The 18,809-nt window shown below is 45.2% G+C and overlaps 3 protein-coding genes across 4 annotated transcripts in view; 1 reads left to right on the top strand and 2 right to left on the bottom strand.

Annotated features, from left to right (window-relative positions):
• Window positions 1-768: 768 nt before the first annotated feature.
• On the bottom strand, window positions 769-4,276 carry LOC110536226 (dolichyl-diphosphooligosaccharide--protein glycosyltransferase subunit KCP2). Its single transcript, XM_021621876.3, has 5 exons — window positions 4,093-4,276; window positions 3,396-3,550; window positions 2,504-2,567; window positions 2,269-2,335; window positions 769-1,351 (listed from the first exon to the last, which is right to left on the bottom strand). Exons 1-5 carry the CDS (start codon window positions 4,094-4,096, stop codon window positions 1,231-1,233), a joined length of 411 nt encoding a protein of 136 aa, XP_021477551.1. The 5' UTR covers window positions 4,097-4,276; the 3' UTR covers window positions 769-1,230.
• A 68-nt stretch (window positions 4,277-4,344) lies between these two features.
• On the bottom strand, window positions 4,345-8,739 carry LOC110536210 (transmembrane protein 107). The gene is given in 6 exon segments (XM_090190390.1): window positions 4,345-5,223; window positions 5,522-5,618; window positions 6,071-6,171; window positions 6,320-6,384; window positions 8,165-8,293; window positions 8,486-8,739. Coding segments are annotated over 5 exon segments (423 nt in total). The 5' UTR covers window positions 8,255-8,293; window positions 8,486-8,739; the 3' UTR covers window positions 4,345-5,153.
• A 1,206-nt stretch (window positions 8,740-9,945) lies between these two features.
• LOC110536202 (tripartite motif-containing protein 46) overlaps window positions 9,946-18,809 on the top strand; it is a 33,011-nt gene continuing 24,147 nt past the window's right edge. For both annotated transcript variants that reach the window (XM_036939652.2, XM_090190379.1), the window contains exons 1-3: window positions 9,946-10,346; window positions 13,787-14,045; window positions 17,087-17,237. In XM_036939652.2, coding sequence (XP_036795547.1) covers window positions 10,287-10,346; window positions 13,787-14,045; window positions 17,087-17,237 — 470 coding nt within the window. In that variant the 5' untranslated portion in view covers window positions 9,946-10,286. The remainder of the gene's footprint in view (window positions 10,347-13,786; window positions 14,046-17,086; window positions 17,238-18,809) is intronic.

Below are 18,809 nucleotides of genomic sequence, written 5' to 3'. Positions count from 1 at the left end.
GTACACCTACTCGTTCCAGGGTTTTTCTATTTTTTTTTTTTTTTTTTACTATTTTCTACATTGTAGAATAATAGTGTAGTTACTACACGATTTCATGTGTTGTTTCATAGTTTTGATGTCATCACTATTATTCTACAATGTAGAAAATTGTACAAATAACTTGACTGGTACTGTATATATATGTACAGTGGGGCAAAAAAGTATCTAGTCAGCCACCAATTGTGCAAGTTCTCCCACTTAAAAAGATGAGAGGCCTGTAATTTTCATCATAGGTACACTTCAACTATGACAGACAAAATGAGAAAAAAAATATCCAGAAAATCACATTGTAGGATCTTTAATGAATTTATTTGCAAATTATGGTGGAAAATAAGTATTTGGTCACCTACAAACAAGCAAGATTTCTGGGTCTCACAGACCTGTAACAACTTCTTTAAGAGGCTCCTCTGTCCTCCACTCGTTACCTGTATTAATGGCACCTGTTTGAACTTGTTATCAGTATAAAAGACACCTGTCCACAACCTCAAACAGTCACACTCCAAACTCCACTGTGGCCAAGACCAAAGAGCTGTCAAAGACACCAGAAAAAAATCCATTGTGTACACTGGTGTGCTACAACTGAGTTAAAGCATCTTAGTACATGGCTGCTCTGTAAAAGGGATGTCAGATGTGTGTGTACCTGGAGCATCGATAAGGGGAACTTAAGCGACAGTGCTTACCTTGACTTGTCTGTTTCAAGTAGCTTAAACAAAAAACAAATCTAGACACTATTTTCAATGGGTTTTAATTACAAATTCATTAACCACAAAGTTTTCATACCAAAACAAAAAGGGGGTCAATCAAAAGTATGGATCTGTAGACAAGCATTTTGAAACAAGTGCTGAGTACATGGGGATGATGTAGGGAATGTAGAGACATGATTCTGGCTAGATCCCAAACTGCTTCCTTTCCTCCACCCCAGGCCTCATGACTGCTGAGAACAGTGTATGGATGGGCTGGGTAGATCTCAGGCTATCTATACTGCTGAGAGGTGTCCAGTCCTTGGAGATCAGTGATCATAGAGTTAAGAAGTCAAGGAAAATATCTAAGAATGCTGGTTGGCTCGACCTACAAAAAGGAAACTGGGGTACACTGTCATTGGCTAACCTACACCATTTCTCCCTTGCCTGGTTAGCCGTTGTAGTGGATGCTGATTGGATGACGGTATGAAAGTTTGATCTAATTAGTGACTTAGTTCTTTTTCTTGCCCTTGCTGGCAGCCTTGGCTGGCATTACCGTGGGAACGGCTGCCTGGTACAGAGCAGCAGACACTTTGTTGATGTAGTAGAGGGCGAACAGAGAGAATATCAGACTGGAGAGAGAACAAAATGAAACAGTCAGCACAGCAACAGCACAATATGGTTTGAGAAGAAAAAAAAACTTCACCCAAAGTTCATTGATAATAGTAGTACTGTTATCATCATCATCATTACTATTCCTTTTTTTCCCTATAAGATTTTATTTGATCAACAATACAAAACATACAAACAATCGACAACATCATACAAACAACTACATCAGTCCTGCCCAGACCCACCAGCCCTCACCCCCTTATCTCCAGCGCCCGCATCACTTTCTGCCACATGACCTCAAACAGCACACATTTGTTTCTCTCCGTCACCTGCTCACTTTCCATTTTTAGATGTAAAGCATTTGACCCTTCCATCGCGTGAACGACAGATGATTGGTTGATTTCCAGTTGTATATGTTTTTTTTTAAAGATGATTGATGAGAAAAGTGTTGTCCTACCCATCGGGTATCTCACTGCACCCTCATATGTCATGTCTTTAAATACGCAGACAGACTCATTAAAAGCTCATTTACATTGTAATACTTCTGAGCCATCTTTCCAACTCCACCCATAACTTTTGGATTTTATAGCAATTCCAGAAGGTCATGAATTATTGAGTCATTAGTAGTTTTACACTTCAGACCTCTCTGTCTCTTGTATAATAAATTCAATACGTGAATTTATACTGGATTAAGCATACATTTTTGTTAACTGTAATGTCGTTAGTTATGATCCAACATTACTTCCATCTTGTGCCAATATCAGTTATTTTTTAAATCTTGGTTCCAATAGTTTCTATTTCTCTCTAAGAGATTGTCAGTTGGATAGGCTCTCTGCTATTCCATAAGTCCTTCGTGTCATCACTGAGTTCAGTTGTTAAGAGAGTTTCTGTGTGTGGTGCGCCTGGGTTTGTCAGTAGTCTGGGAGTTCATACTTACCATGTGGTGACACACACACGGTGCACCAGCCCAGAGGCAAACAGAGAGAGGCACAGGCACACCAGGACTGGTGGACAGGAGAGAAATGAACACCCGTTAAAACAGGACCGAGTGGGTGCTGAGCCGCTACACTATTCAGATGCACCCATACTCATGACAAGAGGCTCAGTGAATGTGTGTGAAACACAGGAAATAGATTCTGTGCATCACTCTGTAGTTGTGAAGACAGACTTACTCTCTGGGAAGATCTTGACCTGGAATCCCTTGCCGAAGATGAGGTTTTCCAGGTTACTGAAGGCCTGGTTGGAGAAAGGGTTAAGGAGGGAAACACAGTGGGAGAGAAGAGACACCTAATGTGGTGGTTTTATTAGACCTTTAGACTTTCAGTGACCCTTACTTTATTTATTTATCCCCTTGCTCCTTTGCACCCCAGTATCTCTATTTGCACATTCATCTTCTGCACATCAATGACTTCGAGTGACTCCGAGTATATAATTGGTATATTGCAATTACTTCACCTCCCTTACCTTGCCTGGTGTGGCAGGGTAGCCTAGTGGTTAGAGCGTTGGACTAGTAACCGGAAGGTTGCAAGTTCAAACCCCCGAGCTGACAAGGTACAAATCTGTCGTTCTGCCCTGAACAGGCAGTTAACCCACTAGGCTGCCATTGAAAATAAGAATTTGTTCTTAACTGACTTGCCTAGTTAAATAAAGGTCAAATAAAATAAAAATTATACACACCTTATATAGACTTTTTGTACTGTATGTTTGTTTATTGTGTATGTTTGTTTGTTTACTGTGTTGTTGTTTGTGTCGAACTGCTTTGCTTTATCTTGGCCAGGTCGCAATTGTAAATGAGAACTTGTTCTCAACTAGCCTACCTGGTTAAATAAAGGTGAAATAAAAAAATAAACCCTGCCACCATGACTCACATTGCTGCATGTGGACTATAGAACCAACCAACTGACTATCTGCTTCCATCACTTGGGAACTCAAGGGAGCACAGAACATAAACAAAGACTTTAGCTGCCTGGCTTTACAAACAGCTTACTCTAACAACCCTAAGCCTATCTGAGGTCTACCTAGAGTGCTGCTATGTTGTGGTGTGTTTTGGTGTAAGGAGGATACTGTGAGGGAGCAGATGAAGAGGACAGAGCCCAGGAAGCCTCCCAGGATGGTGAGCAACTCTGTAGAGCCCAGCTGTCTGCTGAACATCTGCATCCCAGCAAACACCAACACAGAGAACAGACTGGACAGAACCAGGGATGTGCCTGTGTTCACCGCTAGAGGGAGGGGAGAGGCAGATTACACATAGATGATTGTTCTACTACTGTCACAAACTAAGGGACTGCAGCTGGACTGAAGAGGCCAGATTCTAACATAATAATAATAATATCAACAGTTGGGTTTATAGTTCATCTTTGAGTGACAGAAACATAAAATAACTAGCCTATACGAAACATTTCACTGCATCTTATTAACAGCAATCTTTACGCCACGTCAGTGTACACTCTTGAAAGATTCCGTGTGGAAACACCCTCTCCCGAATAATGAAAATACCTAACTAGGTAGCTACAAGAAAACTTGATCATACATTTTGACAAAACAGCCTACCTACCGTTAAACTGAAGAAATATATATTGTTGGCAAGTGTATTCTGCCCCAAATAGCTACGTAAATAACAAAGTTAGCAATGGATGGCAAGCCTAGTTACACAGCTAGCTATCGTTAGCTAGTTACCATTACGTTTGTTTTCTATCCCTCAATACATATGTTCAAAGCACAAACATTGATCAAAATTAAACAGTAGCCTTGCAGAACTTACCCATGTTTTGATATTTAATCAATAATTACGTTGACGACACAAAAGATCATGTGTTTTCGAAATACTTTCAAAACACGAGCAGCTCCAGGAACAAACTCCGTTTCTGCTACCCGGAACCGGTGAGAGGTGGCACACGTAGGAGTCGAATGTGAAGTGCCAATCAGATTCTAGCGACGCAAAAAGTGCGTCAAGACTGACACACCCACCGCATAAATTTTTTCAAGGAAGGTTTATGAAATAAATACTAGATTACACAGGTAAAATACTTTAATCGTAAAAAAAAGAAAGAATAACACTGACATATAGAGGTGTAGCAACCATCAGATATCACCACATGTTAGATTAATGTAAAAAGCATACTAAAAGGAAGGAAGGAATGGTATAGCTTCAGCTTGATAAAACATATATTTTTTAGGCAAACGTTTTAGAAAGGTGGTACTAAAATCCTATGGTACACAGGACCATTTAGCATGGTGAAGAGAAATATGGTTACTTGTGTCTATACATTCAGCTTAGCAATTAGGATCAATACGCTGGAGTTTTTAGAAATCGTCCTCTCTGCCTTGGTACATACAGTAGCTCTGTTTCCATCTACAACGCCCACAGTCCACACAATCGTCCTCTCTGCCTGGGTACATATAGTAGCTCTGTTTCCATCTACAACGCCCACAGTCCACACAATCGTCCTCTCTGCCTGGTACATATAGTATATCTGTTTCCATCTAAAACGCCCACAATCCTGAAACACACACCACAGCTTAAAATAAATAAATAAAATAATCTGACTATTGACAGATAGATAAAGGCTGTGTCAAAAGTCAGAAGGCCAGATTCGAACCTATGCTGTCACCGTATCGGATGCTGCAGCTTAGACCACCCACATCTTAACCAGCTCTGTTGTCTTTATCACTATGATCATCATCCAGCATCACTAACATCAACTCTGTCTCCTTGACACTATTGAACAGTCACAATGTGTCACTTGGACAGCTGTGTACAAGTCCTGGGAAGGATGGACACTACATTCCAGACCGAACATTGATGTGAAACATTGCTCTCCGTTATAGTGGCTTCTTCTTCAGTCCGAACACTGCGATGAAGAGTAGGATCTCCACAAATGCAGGGAGAACACTACGGGAGATAGAGAGGATGGCAGCATTATAAGCAAAGCATCAACCTGCACGAGGCAAAAATGACCCAAATAACTCCAGGACACACACACACACAAAGTATGTCTGTCAGTCTGTCACACACACACACACACACACAAACCTGCAGAAGGCAAAAAATAACCCAGTATGTCCAACACTCCCATCTCTGGAAGACAAAGAAAGACAGGGAGACGGACGCACTGCAGTGGACAGCCAACGCTGGAGGAGACGTCAGTCAGGGAAACAAAACCTCTGAGGAGAAGCACACACACACTAACCTGCAGAAAGCAAGGATCCACCAGTATATTTCACATGCCCATTGTTCAAACAGAAAGAACAGCAGAGCCACAGAGGCACTGGCATGGGCTGCAGTCGCTAGTGTGTGGATGGAGAGATGGATGCATGGATGGTGTATGGGGAGGGAGTCCTGAGTCAGGGAATCTTAACCAAACCAATAAAAAGATGACTTCCTCAACCTTATATCCATGTCCATATTAACGTCCCCTTGCTGATCTGAAAGAAGAGTATAACTTCCTGCATACATCTGTCAATTCCCTTCCATGTTCTTCACTATTCCTAGAGAGTCACACTGTGCAGGCTTTCATTCTTGCCCAGCACCAACACTCAGCTACTCAACAAAACATCAAGACCTTGAGTAGCCTACTTGTTGATGTGACTGGCCACGCAAAATTAGTACTGTGCAAGAACGAAAGCAAACTGTAGATCTCCAGGACTAGGACTGGTGACCACTGCTGTACTATGCATTATGTGTACTTTGGTAATGTACAGGGTTTTGTGGAAGAGTTTTGAGAACATGTAAAGGATACAGAGGAGGCCCTGGGTGCAGTTGAACATAGACACACCAGAGAAGAAGCCAGCCAGCTCTATAGCAAACAGACCCATGGTGACTGGCAACGCTACCACCAACCTAGAAGAGAGAGACAGAGAAAGATAGAGGAGAGAAAGATCGAGAGAGTGTGTAAGACATGTGATTATTCAAAACCTCTAGCAATTATTTTGGGATATACTGTGTGTGTGTTGGGTTAGGAGTCATGTCCTGGGTGAAAGATGCTTACTTGGTGTCCTCCTTGTCGTATTGGTCCTGTGTGAAATCCAAAGGCAGGCAAGCTTCAACATTGTTCTACTGTGGGCCAATGAGTACGATTACTTCAGAGATAGATCTACACAGTATCACTAGATTCCGAGCACGGTTGAAACACAATATACACTGCTCAAAAAAATAAAAGGGAAATAACTAAAATAACACATCCTAGATCTGAATGAATGAAATATTCTTATTAAATACTTCTTTCTTTACATAGTTGAATGTGCTGACAACAAAATCACACAAAAATTATCAATGGAAATCAAATTTATCAACCCATGGAGGTCTGGATTTGGAGTCACACTCAAAATTAAAATGGAAAACCACACTACAGGCTGATCCAACTTTGATGTAATGTCCTTAAAACAAGTCAAAATGAGGCTCAGTAGTGTGTGTGGCCTCCACGTGCCTGTATGACCTCCCTACAACACCTGGGCATGCTCCTGATGAGGTGGCGGATGGTCTCCTGAGGGATCTCCTCCCAGATCTGGACTAAAGCATCCGTCAACTCCTGGACAGTCTGTGGTGCAATGGATGGTGGATGGAGCAAAACATGATGTCCCGGATGTCCTCAATTGGATTCAGATCTGGGGAACGGGCGGGCCAGTCCATAGCATCAATGTCTTCCTCTTGCAGGAACTGCTGACACACTCCAGTCACATGAGGTCTAGCATTGTCTTGCATTAGGAGGAACCCAGGGCCAACCGCACCAGCATATGGTCTCACAAGGGGTCTGAGAATCTTATCTCGGTACCTAATGGCAGTCAGGCTACCTCTGGCGAGCACATGGAGGGCTGTGCGGCCCCCCAAAGAAATGCCACCCCACACCATGACTGACCCACCACCAAACCGGTCATGCTGGAGGATGTTGCAGGCAGCAGAACGTTCTCCACGGCGTCTCCAGACTGTCACGTCTGTCACATGTGCTCAGTGTGAACCTGCTTTCGTCGGTGAAGAGCACAGGGCGCCAGTGGCAAATTTGCCAATCTTGGTTTTCTCTGGCAAATGCCAAACGTCCTGCACGGTGTTGGGCTGTAAGCACAACCCCCACCTGTGGACGCCGGGCCCTCATACCACCCTCATGGAGTCTGTTTCTGACCTTTTGAGCAGACACATGCACATTTGTGGCCTGCTGGAGGTCATTTTGCAGGGCTCTGGCAGTGCTCCCCCTGCTCCTCCTTGCACAAAGGCGGAGGTAGCGGTCCTGCTGCTGGGTTGTTGCCCTCCTACGGCCTCCTCCACGTCTCCTGATGTACTGGCCTGTCTCCTGGTAGCGCCTCCATGCTCTGGACACTACGCTGACAGACACAGCAAACCTTCTTGCCACAGCTCGCATTGATGTGCCATCCTGGATGAACTGCACTACCTGAGCCACTTGTGTGGGTTGTAGACTCCGTCTCATGCTACCACTAGAGTGAAAGCACCGCCAGCATTCAAAAGTGACCAACACATCAGCCAGGAAGCATAGGTACTGAGAAGTGGTCTGTGGTCACCACCTGCAGAACCACTCCTTTATTGGGGGTGTCTTGCTAATTGCCTATAATTTCCACATGTTGTCTATTCCATTTGCGCAATAGCATGTGAAATGTATTGTCAATCAGTGTTGCTTCCTAAGTGGACAGTTTGATTTCACAGAAGTGTGATTGACTTGGAGTTACATTGTGTTGTTTAAGTGTTCCCTTTATTTTTTTGAGCAGTGTATTATAGAAGAGCATGTTGATGATGTCGTGAACAACTGGTGTCTTCTAGATGCCAGATACAGGCATGAGACATGTCACACACAGAGGATATGGTTTGTCCAGAACCTTGCCAGTACTCAGAACATACCCGTGACCAGAATGACGATGACGAGGTGAGCAGTAAGAGTCAGGAATCGAGCCGGGACCAGGCTGCTGACTGCAGACATTGCCCCAGCAAAGAAGTGTCTGTATGGGTACTATGGTACCTAGAATAAGGAGGCGGAATAGGCAAAAGTTGACAAGTAACGTTCATGTAAATATTGCCAATAGAAACAACAAAATCCGTGTGTAGACTTGAGCCTGCTACAATATGCAATACAATATTGGCTGTATACAATGTGTAGACTAAGTAACGTTACTATTAGCAAATGTATAAGCTAATTTATCCGCACACTCACCTTGATAGTGCTAACTTAGCTAGCTAATGTACCCAATACAGGACATACGACGTTGTTCAACTCGTTAGTCAATATTTGGAGCCAAAAACTAGCCACATTTGATGATGTATTTACCATTAATTGAAACAACTGTGTCTAGGACTAGAAACAACAGAAGCTTCAGCTGCAGGCATGGCTTAGCTCGTTGCTACAACAACTTAAATCTGGGGTGCATTCAAGAACGTAAGGTTTCGTTAACGATTTAGGACGGAAACAGACCAGTTGAGGATGAGGAACGCTTCTTCGTGAACGCGTCATTCTAGTAGCGTTTTATAATCTCACGTCGCCATCTAGTGGCAAGAATAAAATCTAAATGTATTGGTCACAAACACATATTTAGCAGATGTAATTGCGGGTGTAGCGAAATGCTTGTGTTCCTAGCTCCAACAGTGCAGTAGTTTCTAACAATTTACAACAATACACACAAATCTAAAAGTAAAATAATTGAATTAAGAATTATATAAATATTAGGATGAGCAATGTCGGAGTGGCGTTGACTAAAATACAGTAGGATAGTGTACAGTATATGAGATGAGTAAAGCAGTATGTAAACATTATTAAAGTGAAACAATTGTCATATAGGTAGGGTCATGTGCAATGCATGCATCAATATCAGTGTTCTGTTTTCTCCAGACATGATATGCAGTGGCAGTAAAATAATGTCATTCATTTTTGTGACAATTACATTTCAAACCAATTCTGCCCAAAATATTCTGAATGATTACGTGTATAGGTCTACACAGTGAGAAACACACACACACACACACACACATACAGTAGCGGATTTAGGTATAAGGCCCCGGGGGGCGGCCCGGGGCGCCCGCACAAAAAACATTTGGAATGGTGGCATTTCCGCGATCAGTTTTCTATCGCTCATTTGCACTTCAAGTCAATGATATCATATCACGAGTGGGACTGTGGGTCAATTAACCATGCCGGAGTGGGTGCCCTGATTCTAGTTTGTGAGCTAGGCAGGCTACTGCCTGGGAAGGTCTCCCACTCAGAAGTATGAGATGGGGAGGGGGGCGGGGGTAGGATGACCTCAGGTCTCCCCACTGGAAGCCCGAGGTAGGGGGAGCGGGGGAATCTATGAAATAGCGCACCTCTAACTTTGTACAGTACAAATGCAATTAGTAAAATCAGTCACGCTAAGAAATACTACCAAATAAACCACAATTCATTCATAATACTGTGAATAATATGTAGTTTCAGAGACATATTGTTGCATTTTTTTCTGGTTTGTGCGAAATCGTTAAAAATAAAATAAAACCAGTCTGCACACCACCAAGGTGAATTGGTTTAGTCTTGTCTCTTGGTTAACAGTGTTGGGGGATGAGTAATGTATTAATGCTAGAGGGGGAGGCGGCTGAAGGGGGGTTCGCTCAGGGAGCTATAGAAGCTAGAACCACCACTGCACACGCACACACACAGATAGAGCGAGAAAGAGAGCACTTAAACCTGTTTCACTCAGCAGAAATCGCCACGCATGCTCTATCCCCCACTATTGAATATCACCTTATCAGCGCGAGCCCAGTGGAAAGGGACAGAAGTCAACGCTGCGCACTCCAGACCATATACATCCGGTCAGACTAATATGCGATAGCCTATATCTAGGCTACATATGGTTCATTGACCAAGCTATTAACATTTTCCTTATTCACCCTAGGACAACATATTTGAGTATATTACTAGGCCTAGGCTACGATTGTGAATTTGACAGACCAGGCTACATTCGCATCAACACCGCGTTTTATCCTAAAGGATGGCTGAAGCAGAACTACAGGCGTTTACGTCTATGATGGACGCACTCGTTCAAATCAGCGTAAGTGTGGTGATGATTAATTAGACCTATTTGTTTACCATAAATGTGATGTGGAGACTGGAGCCTATTTTGTTATTCTGTAGGCCAACAGACCTAGGCTATAGCAAACATAAATGTGGTTTGGTTACCTGTATTTCAATTGGCCGTTCAGCTAGAAATTCCTCAGCTAAGCTATATATATATATATATATATATATATATATATATATTAATATTGCATATACGTTTTTAGTTAAACTGTGTTTTCAGCACGCCACCTAGGCCAGCCTACATAAGATATAGAGGCCTTCACATCCGTTTTGGCATCAACATTTCATCATCCTTCATACATAATTCTTAGGCTATATTTTTCTTCAATGTGAAATGGTCTGCTTTTGTTATTAGATTGAATAAAATTGAACCAGACATTCATTAATGAGTTAATGAGCTATAAATTAGAAATGGGTGGCATTTGGCTCCAACACTTGACGCCAGCGGCTGGTCACTATCGGCTGGTTATTGACACACCTAGCTATGAGGTAAAAGGAGGATTAAATGGATAGGATTCAAAAATAGATATAATGCCTATCTGTCGAATGTGTACCCCAGCATGCACAGACAAAAACAAGGGGTCCGATGATATGATTTGCTTTCTCGCAACACGGTGAGCAGGGAACTGACGATGTTTGTCGCCATAGAAACGGGATTCAGGGAGCGCCAGCACGCGGCGGCGATCTTGGTTCTCGCGCAACCCCCCCCTGGGCGCAGAAAGGACCCGCTGACACCAACTATTCTGGCCGAGCCCGGGAAAGAAAACACATTGATAGAGGAGAGAGAGAGGTGTAGTCATTCGTATCGAAGCCTAATCCATGTGAATGCTATTTTCCCGGTAGCCAGTAGCCTTGGCCTATCATGAATCCCATTGATATTTCTATAGCCGGCCTAGGGAAGATGAAGTCGGCTAGGACTTGACCGGTAATATAGCCTATTTTGTGCATTGAAATCCATTTTAATGTAATTCATTGTTCCGGTAAAATGAATCTCTTCTCGCCATCATGGTGGCTTGTATTAACTGAACTGAGGAAGGTTAGAATCAAGCAACTAGTCCTACAACAGAGCTATAGATAGAGGGATCTATTACTCCTCTATACTGGGTTTACATCATGCTGTTGGCCAGACAGAGCTGGAATGAAGTGATTAGACTCATATTTAAGGAGACTGGCTGTAGCGCCTTAGTCAGCCCTGGCCTGGGTATTTATACACACACACACCTGCTTTCTCCTTTCATGTGTCCAACATAAATTCTAAACTAGGAATGGTTCAATAATGTAAGATGCTGTTTCTATCTCCCTCTCTCTCATTCTCTCTCTCCTCTATTTAGAGCAGTTAAGTTATTCCTCTGCCTCATTCTCACTCCTGTTTTCACTTCCTCCTCTTTCCCCTCACACCCTCTGCCCTGCTCACTCACCCTTTATTTTCTTCACTGCTCCTCTAACTCCTCTCCCCGTCTCTCTACTATCTCCAACCCCTTATCCCCCCTCCCTGCTCCTCTAACTCCTCTCCCCGTCTCTCTACTATCTCCAACCCCTTATCCCCCCTCCCTGCTCCTCTAACTCCTCTCCCCGTCTCTCTACTATCTCCAACCCCTTATCCCCCCTCCCTGCTCCTCTAACTCCTCTCCCTGTCTCTCTACTATCTCCAACCCCTTATCCCCCCTCCCTGCTCCTCTAACTCCTCTCCCTGTCTCTCTACTATCTCCAACCCCTTATCCCCCCTCCCTGCTCCTCTAACTCCTCTCCCCATCTCTCTACTATCTCCAACCCCTTATCCCCCCTCCCTGCTCCTCTAACTCCTCTCCCCATCTCTCTACTATCTCCAACCCCTTATCCCCCCTCCCTGCTCCTCTCCCCGTCTCTCTACTATCTCCAACCCCTTATCCCCCCTCCCTGCTCCTCTAACTCCTCTCCCCGTCTCTCTACTATCTCCAACCCCTTATCCCCCCTCCCTGCTCCTCTCCCCGTCTCTCTACTATCTCCAACCCCTTATCCCCCCTCCCTGCTCCTCTCCCCGTCTCTCTACTATCTCCAACCCCTTATCCCCCTCCCTGCTCCTCTAACTCCTCTCCCCATCTCTCTACTATCTCCAACCCCTTATCCCCCCTCCCTGCTCCTCTAACTCCTCTCCCCGTCTCTCTACTATCTCCAACCCCTTATCCCCCCTCCCTGCTCCTCTAACTCCTCTCCCCGTCTCTCTACTATCTCCAACCCCTTATCCCCCCTCCCTGCTCCTCTAACTCCTCTCCCCATCTCTCTACTATCTCCAACCCCTTATCCCCCCTCCCTGCTCCTCTAACTCCTCTCCCCGTCTCTCTACTATCTCCAACCCCTTATCCCCCCTCCCTGCTCCTCTCCCCGTCTCTCTACTATCTCCAACCCCTTATCCCCCCTCCCTGCTCCTCTAACTCCTCTCCCCGTCTCTCTACTATCTCCAACCCCTTATCCCCCCTCCCTGCTCCTCTAACTCCTCTCCCCGTCTCTCTACTATCTCCAACCCCTTATCCCCCCTCCCTGCTCCTCTCCCCGTCTCTCTACTATCTCCAACCCCTTATCCCCCCTCCCTGCTCCTCTAACTCCTCTCCCTGTCTCTCTACTATCTCCAACCCCTTATCCCCCCTCCCTGCTCCTCTAACTCCTCTCCCCGTCTCTCTACTATCTCCAACCCCTTATCCCCCCTCCCTGCTCCTCTAACTCCTCTCCCCGTCTCTCTACTATCTCCAACCCCTTATCCCCCCTCCCTGCTCCTCTAACTCCTCTCCCCATCTCTCTACTATCTCCAACCCCTTATCCCCCCTCCCTGCTCCTCTAACTCCTCTCCCCGTCTCTCTACTATCTCCAACCCCTTATCCCCCCTCCCTGCTCCTCTAACTCCTCTCCCCGTCTCTCTACTATCTCCAACCCCTTATCCCCCCTCCCTGCTCCTCTAACTCCTCTCCCCGTCTCTCTACTATCTCCAACCCCTTATCCCCCCTCCCTGCTCCTCTAACTCCTCTCCCCGTCTCTCTACTATCTCCAACCCCTTATCCCCCCTCCCTGCTCCTCTAACTCCTCTCCCCGTCTCTCTACTATCTCCAACCCCTTATCCCCCCTCCCTGCTCCTCTAACTCCTCTCCCTGTCTCTCTACTATCTCCAACCCCTTATCCCCCCTCCCTGCTCCTCTAACTCCTCTCCCCGTCTCTCTACTATCTCCAACCCCTTATCCCCCCTCCCTGCTCCTCTAACTCCTCTCCCCGTCTCTCTACTATCTCCAACCCCTTATCCCCCCTCCCTGCTCCTCTAACTCCTCTCCCCATCTCTCTACTATCTCCAACCCCTTATCCCCCTCCCTGCTCCTCTAACTCCTCTCCCCATCTCTCTACTATCTCCAACCCTTATCCCCCTTCCCTCCCTCTCTCGTCCTCCAGTGTAACATGAAGAGTATGGAGCGGGAGCTGCATTGCCCGGTGTGTACTGAGATGGTGAAGCAGCCCATCATCCTGCCGTGCCAGCACAGTGTGTGTCTGCTGTGTGCTGCTGAGGTGTTAATCCAGAGAGGATACCCTGCCCCAGACCTCCCCCCAGAGCCCAACTCCCCGGCCGCCTCCCCCAACACACGCTCCCCGCGCGGGGCACGCAGGCCACCGCCCAAGACCACCGACCGCCTGGACCGCGTCCTCAGACCAGGTGGGTTAGTGTGTGTGTGAATGCTGATGTCGATCTCACTTGTGTGCCAGTGCCTACATTTTTTGTCCATTAAAATAACATCAAATTGATCAGAAATACAGTGTAGACATTGTTAATGTTGTAAATTACTATTGTAGCTGGTAACGGCGGATTTTTAGTGGAATATCTACATAGGCATACAGAAGCCCATTATCAGCAACCATCACTCCTGTGTTCCAATGGCACGTTGTGTTAGCTAATCCAAGTTTATCATTTTAAAAGGCTAATTGATCATTAGAAAACCCTTTTGCAATTATGTTATTACAGCTGAAAACTGTTGTGCTGATTAAAGATGCAATAAAATTGGCCTTCTTTAGACTAGTTGAGTATCTGGAGCATCAGCATTTGTGGGTTTGATTACAGGCTCATGATGGCCAGAAACAAAGCCCCATTCTTCTGAAACTCATCAGTCTATTCTTGTTCTGAGAAATGAAGGCTATTCCATGCGAGAAATTGCCAAGACACTGAAGATCTCGTTCAACGCTGTGTACTACTCCCTTCACAGAACAGTGCAAACTGTCTCAAACCAGAATAGCAAGAGGAGTGGGAGGCCCCGGTGCACAACTGAGCAAGAGGACAAGTACATTAGAATGTCTAGTTTGAGAAACAGACGCCTCAAGTCCTCAACTGGCAGCTTCATTAAATAGTACCCGCAAAACACCAGTCTCAATGTCAGCAGTGAAGAGGCGACTCCGGGATGCTGGCCTTCTAGGCAGAGTTGCAAAGAAAAAGCCCTATCTCAGACTGGCCAATAAAAAGAAAAGATTAAGATGGGCAATGTAACAATAGGAGAGCTCCTCCTCCAGTTCCCTATGAAATGACCCGCTGTAAACAAACAAAACAGAACTGCGAATTTAAAATCGTTTTTTATTGATTACCATTCTGCATAATGTGCATCCAAGTCTGTACAGTGTTGGTGTGTTTTCATTGGTTTGGAAATCTGAAATAAACAACACAATTTGGAAGTGTCAATTTTCACTTAGTAATAGCTACAGTTGAAGTCGGAAGTTTACATACACCTTAGCCAAATAAGTTTGAACTGAGTTTTTCTCAATTCCTGACATTTAATCCTCGTAAAAATTCCCTGTCTTAGGTCAGTTAGGACCACCACTATATTTTAAGAATGTGAAATGTCAAAATAATAGAGAGAATGATTTATTTCAGCTTTTATTTCATCACATTCCCAGTGGGTCAGAAGTTTACATACACTCAATTAGTATTTGGTAGCATTGCCTTTAAATTGTTTAACTTGGGTCAAACGTTTCGGATATCCTTCCAAAAGCTTATGTAAGTTGGGTGAATTTTGGCCCATTCCTCCTGACAGAGCTGGTGTAACTGAGTCAGGTTTTTAGGCCTCCTTGCTCACACACGCGTTTTCAGTTCTGCCCACACATGTTCTATGGGATTGAGGTCAGAGCTTTGTGATGGCAACTCCAATACCTTGACTTTGTTGTCCTTAAGCCGTTTTGCCACAACTTTGGAAGTATGCTTGGGGTCATTGCTGTTGTTCTGAGATTGATTTGCACTTTTCGCACCAAAGTACGCTCATCTCTAGGAGACCGAACGAGTCTCCTTCCTGAGCGGTATGACGGCTGCGTGGTCCCATGGTGTTTATACTTGCGTATTATTGTTTGTACAGATGAACGTGGTACCTTCAGGTGTTTGGAAATTGCTCCCAAGGATGAACCAGACTTGTGGAGGTCTACAATTTTTTGTTTTCTGAGGTCTTGGTTGATTTCTTTTGATTTTCCCATGATGTCAAGTTATAGGCACTGTGTTTGAAGGTAGGCCTTGAAATACATCCACAGGTACACCTCCAATTGACTCAAATTATGTCAATTAGCCTATCAGAAGCTTCTAAAGCCATGACATAATTTTCTGGAATTTTCCGAGCTGCTTAAAGGTACAGTCAACTTAGTGTATGTAAACTACTGACCCACTGGAATTGTGATACAGTGAATTAGAAGTGAAATAATCTTGTCTGTAAACAATTGTTGGAAAAATGACTTGTCATGCACAAAGTAGATGTCCTAACCGACTTGCAAAAACTATAGTTTGTTAACAAGACATTTGTGGAGTGGTTGAAAAATGAGATTTAATGACTCCAACCTAAATGTATGTAAACTTCAGATTTCAACTGTATGTAGGAGAAAGAGTCGCTCTCTGAACGTTCAACTGCAATGGTCCAACTCTCTATATACACAGAGTATACTGAACATTAGGAACCCCCTTTTGCCCTCAGAACAGCCTCAATTCAAGGTGTCCAAAGCTTTTCACTTGGATGCTGGCTCATGTTGACTCCAATGCTTTCCACTTTTGTGTCAAGTTGGCTGGATGTCCTTTGGGTGGTGGACCATTCTTGATACACACAGGAAACTGTTGAGCGTAAAAACCCAGCAACGTTGCAGTTCTTGACACAAACTGGTGCGCCTGACACCTACTACCAGACCCTGTTCAAAGGCACTAAAATCCTTTGTCTTGCTCATGCACCCTCTGGATGGCACACATACACAATCCATGTCTCAGTTGTCTCAAGGATTACAATCCTTGTTTAACCTGTCTCCTCCCCTTCATCCACAATAAGGGATCATAGCTTTCACCTGGATTCACCTGGTCACTCTATGTCAGGAAATGAGCAGGTGTTGTTAATGTTTTTTAGATGCGGTGTATATGACTGGTTCATACATCATAACACTTCAAAGATGCTGAGAGAGAGATGTTGAGAGAGAGAGTTGGGGGGCAGTAGTGTGTGTGTGTGTGTGTGTGTGTGTGTGTGTGTGTGTGTGTGTGTGTGTGTTTGAACTAGCAGGTGTTCTAGGTGTGAAGCAGCAGTTTCTGTCTGTGTCAGCATGCAGTGTGCAGTGCAGTCAGGGGATAGAAAAGTATGGCTCTAGTTCTATCAAACTGTGATGGAGCTATCCCACTCATACTGATTACTTTCTATCTCACACTGTCTCCTCTCTCCCTCTCCAAACTTACCCCCTCCTCCCCCCACCTCTCAGGTTTTGGGACGTACCCCGGGCGTCGTCGTAAGGACATGTCTCCTGCCCCCATGCTGTTCCCCTGTCCGTCCTGTCACAAGGAGGTGGAGCTGGGGGAGAGAGGACTGACCAATTGCCTCAGGAATCTCACCTTGGAACGCATTGTAGAGAGGTACACACACAGACAGACAGACAGACAGACAGACAGACAGACAGACAGACAGACAGACAGACAGACAGACAGACAGACAGACACGTAGAGAGAGTTGCTTACTTACAGAGGAATGTAGGTTCTGAACCAATCCTGCAGGAAATAAAGATAAGCACAGAAAGAAGGAAAAGTCAATAGTGCTTTATAAATGGGACAGAAAATCACTGATTTTGGTACGGGGAGAACCCCCCCTCTCCTGAAGCAGGGCCTAACCAGCTGAGTGTGTGGGAACTGGGAAGCTGAGGTGACTTCATCATTCACACGAACGTTAAATGGACTTTCTGAACAACAAGTTGAGGTTCTGAACGCTTCAAGAGACAAACACAGACATTGTGATTATCATAAATAGCCTCCTTTCCTTGTTTCCTTTCCTTCATTAGTAGTGATCTGAAAGAGAGGAAGAGAGGAGGCCTTTGTAGACTACTGAGATTCACATAGAGAAGGCAAGAGAGATTTGGGAGAGGTATAGGGAGAGAGTGGGAAAGAATTGGGATAAGAGAGAGAGGGAGAGGGGGAGAGAGAGAGAGAGAGATATAATATCCATTGTTTGAGATGCAGCAGCAGCAGTTTCAGAGGAGTTTGCTGCAGCTGTTCTCTCTCCCCTGGAGGCTGGGTTGTCTCTGTCAGTAAAGACTGGACATGTTGAGAGTCCATAGCTCACTGGAAGTAGAAACAGTGCAGTCTGCAGGAACACAGAACACAGCTGAAGGATCCAGGTCAGGAAGTTAGATAACATTTAAAAAAGCATACATCTGAATGCAGAGCAGAACAGGACAGAACAGAACAGACCTTACAGTAGCACATTTAGCTCATACCCCCTCTCCTTCTCACCTCTCATGCCCCCTCTGCTTCTCACTTCTCATACCCCCTCTCCTTCTCACCTCTCACCCCCTCTCCTTCTCACCTCTCATACCCCCTCTCCTTCTCACCTCTCATACCCCCTCTCCTTCTCACTTCTCATACCCCCTCTGCTTCTCACTTCTCATACCCCCTCTCCTTCTCACCTCTCATACCCCCTCTGCTTCTCACTTCTCATACCCCCTCTCCTTCTCACCTCTCATACCCCCTCTGCTTCTCGCTTCTCATACCCCCTCTCCTTCTCACCTCTCATACCCCCTCTGCTTCTCACTTCTCATACCCCCTCTCCTTCTCACCTCTCACCCCCTCTCCTTCTCACCTCTCATACCCCCTCTCCTTCTCACCTCTCATACCCCCTCTCCTTCTCACTTCTCATACCCCCTCTGCTTCTCACTTCTCATACCCCCTCTCCTTCTCACCTCTCATACCCCCTCTGCTTCTCACTTCTCATACCCCCTCTCCTTCTCACCTCTCATACCCCCTCTGCTTCTCGCTTCTCATACCCCCTCTCCTTCTCACCTCTCATACCCCCTCTGCTTCTCGCTTCTCATACCCCCTCTCCTTCTCACCTCTCATACCCCCTCTCCTTCTCACCTCTCATACCCCATCTCCTTCTCTCCTTCTCACCTCTCATACTCCCTTTCCTTCTCTCCTTCTCACCTCTCATACCCCCTC

Source organism: Oncorhynchus mykiss, chromosome 2, assembly GCF_057628025.1.
Source record: "Oncorhynchus mykiss isolate SJ-2025 chromosome 2, ASM5762802v1, whole genome shotgun sequence".
NCBI lineage: Eukaryota > Metazoa > Chordata > Actinopteri > Salmoniformes > Salmonidae > Oncorhynchus > Oncorhynchus mykiss.
This window is presented reverse-complemented; position numbering and strand designations above follow the sequence as displayed.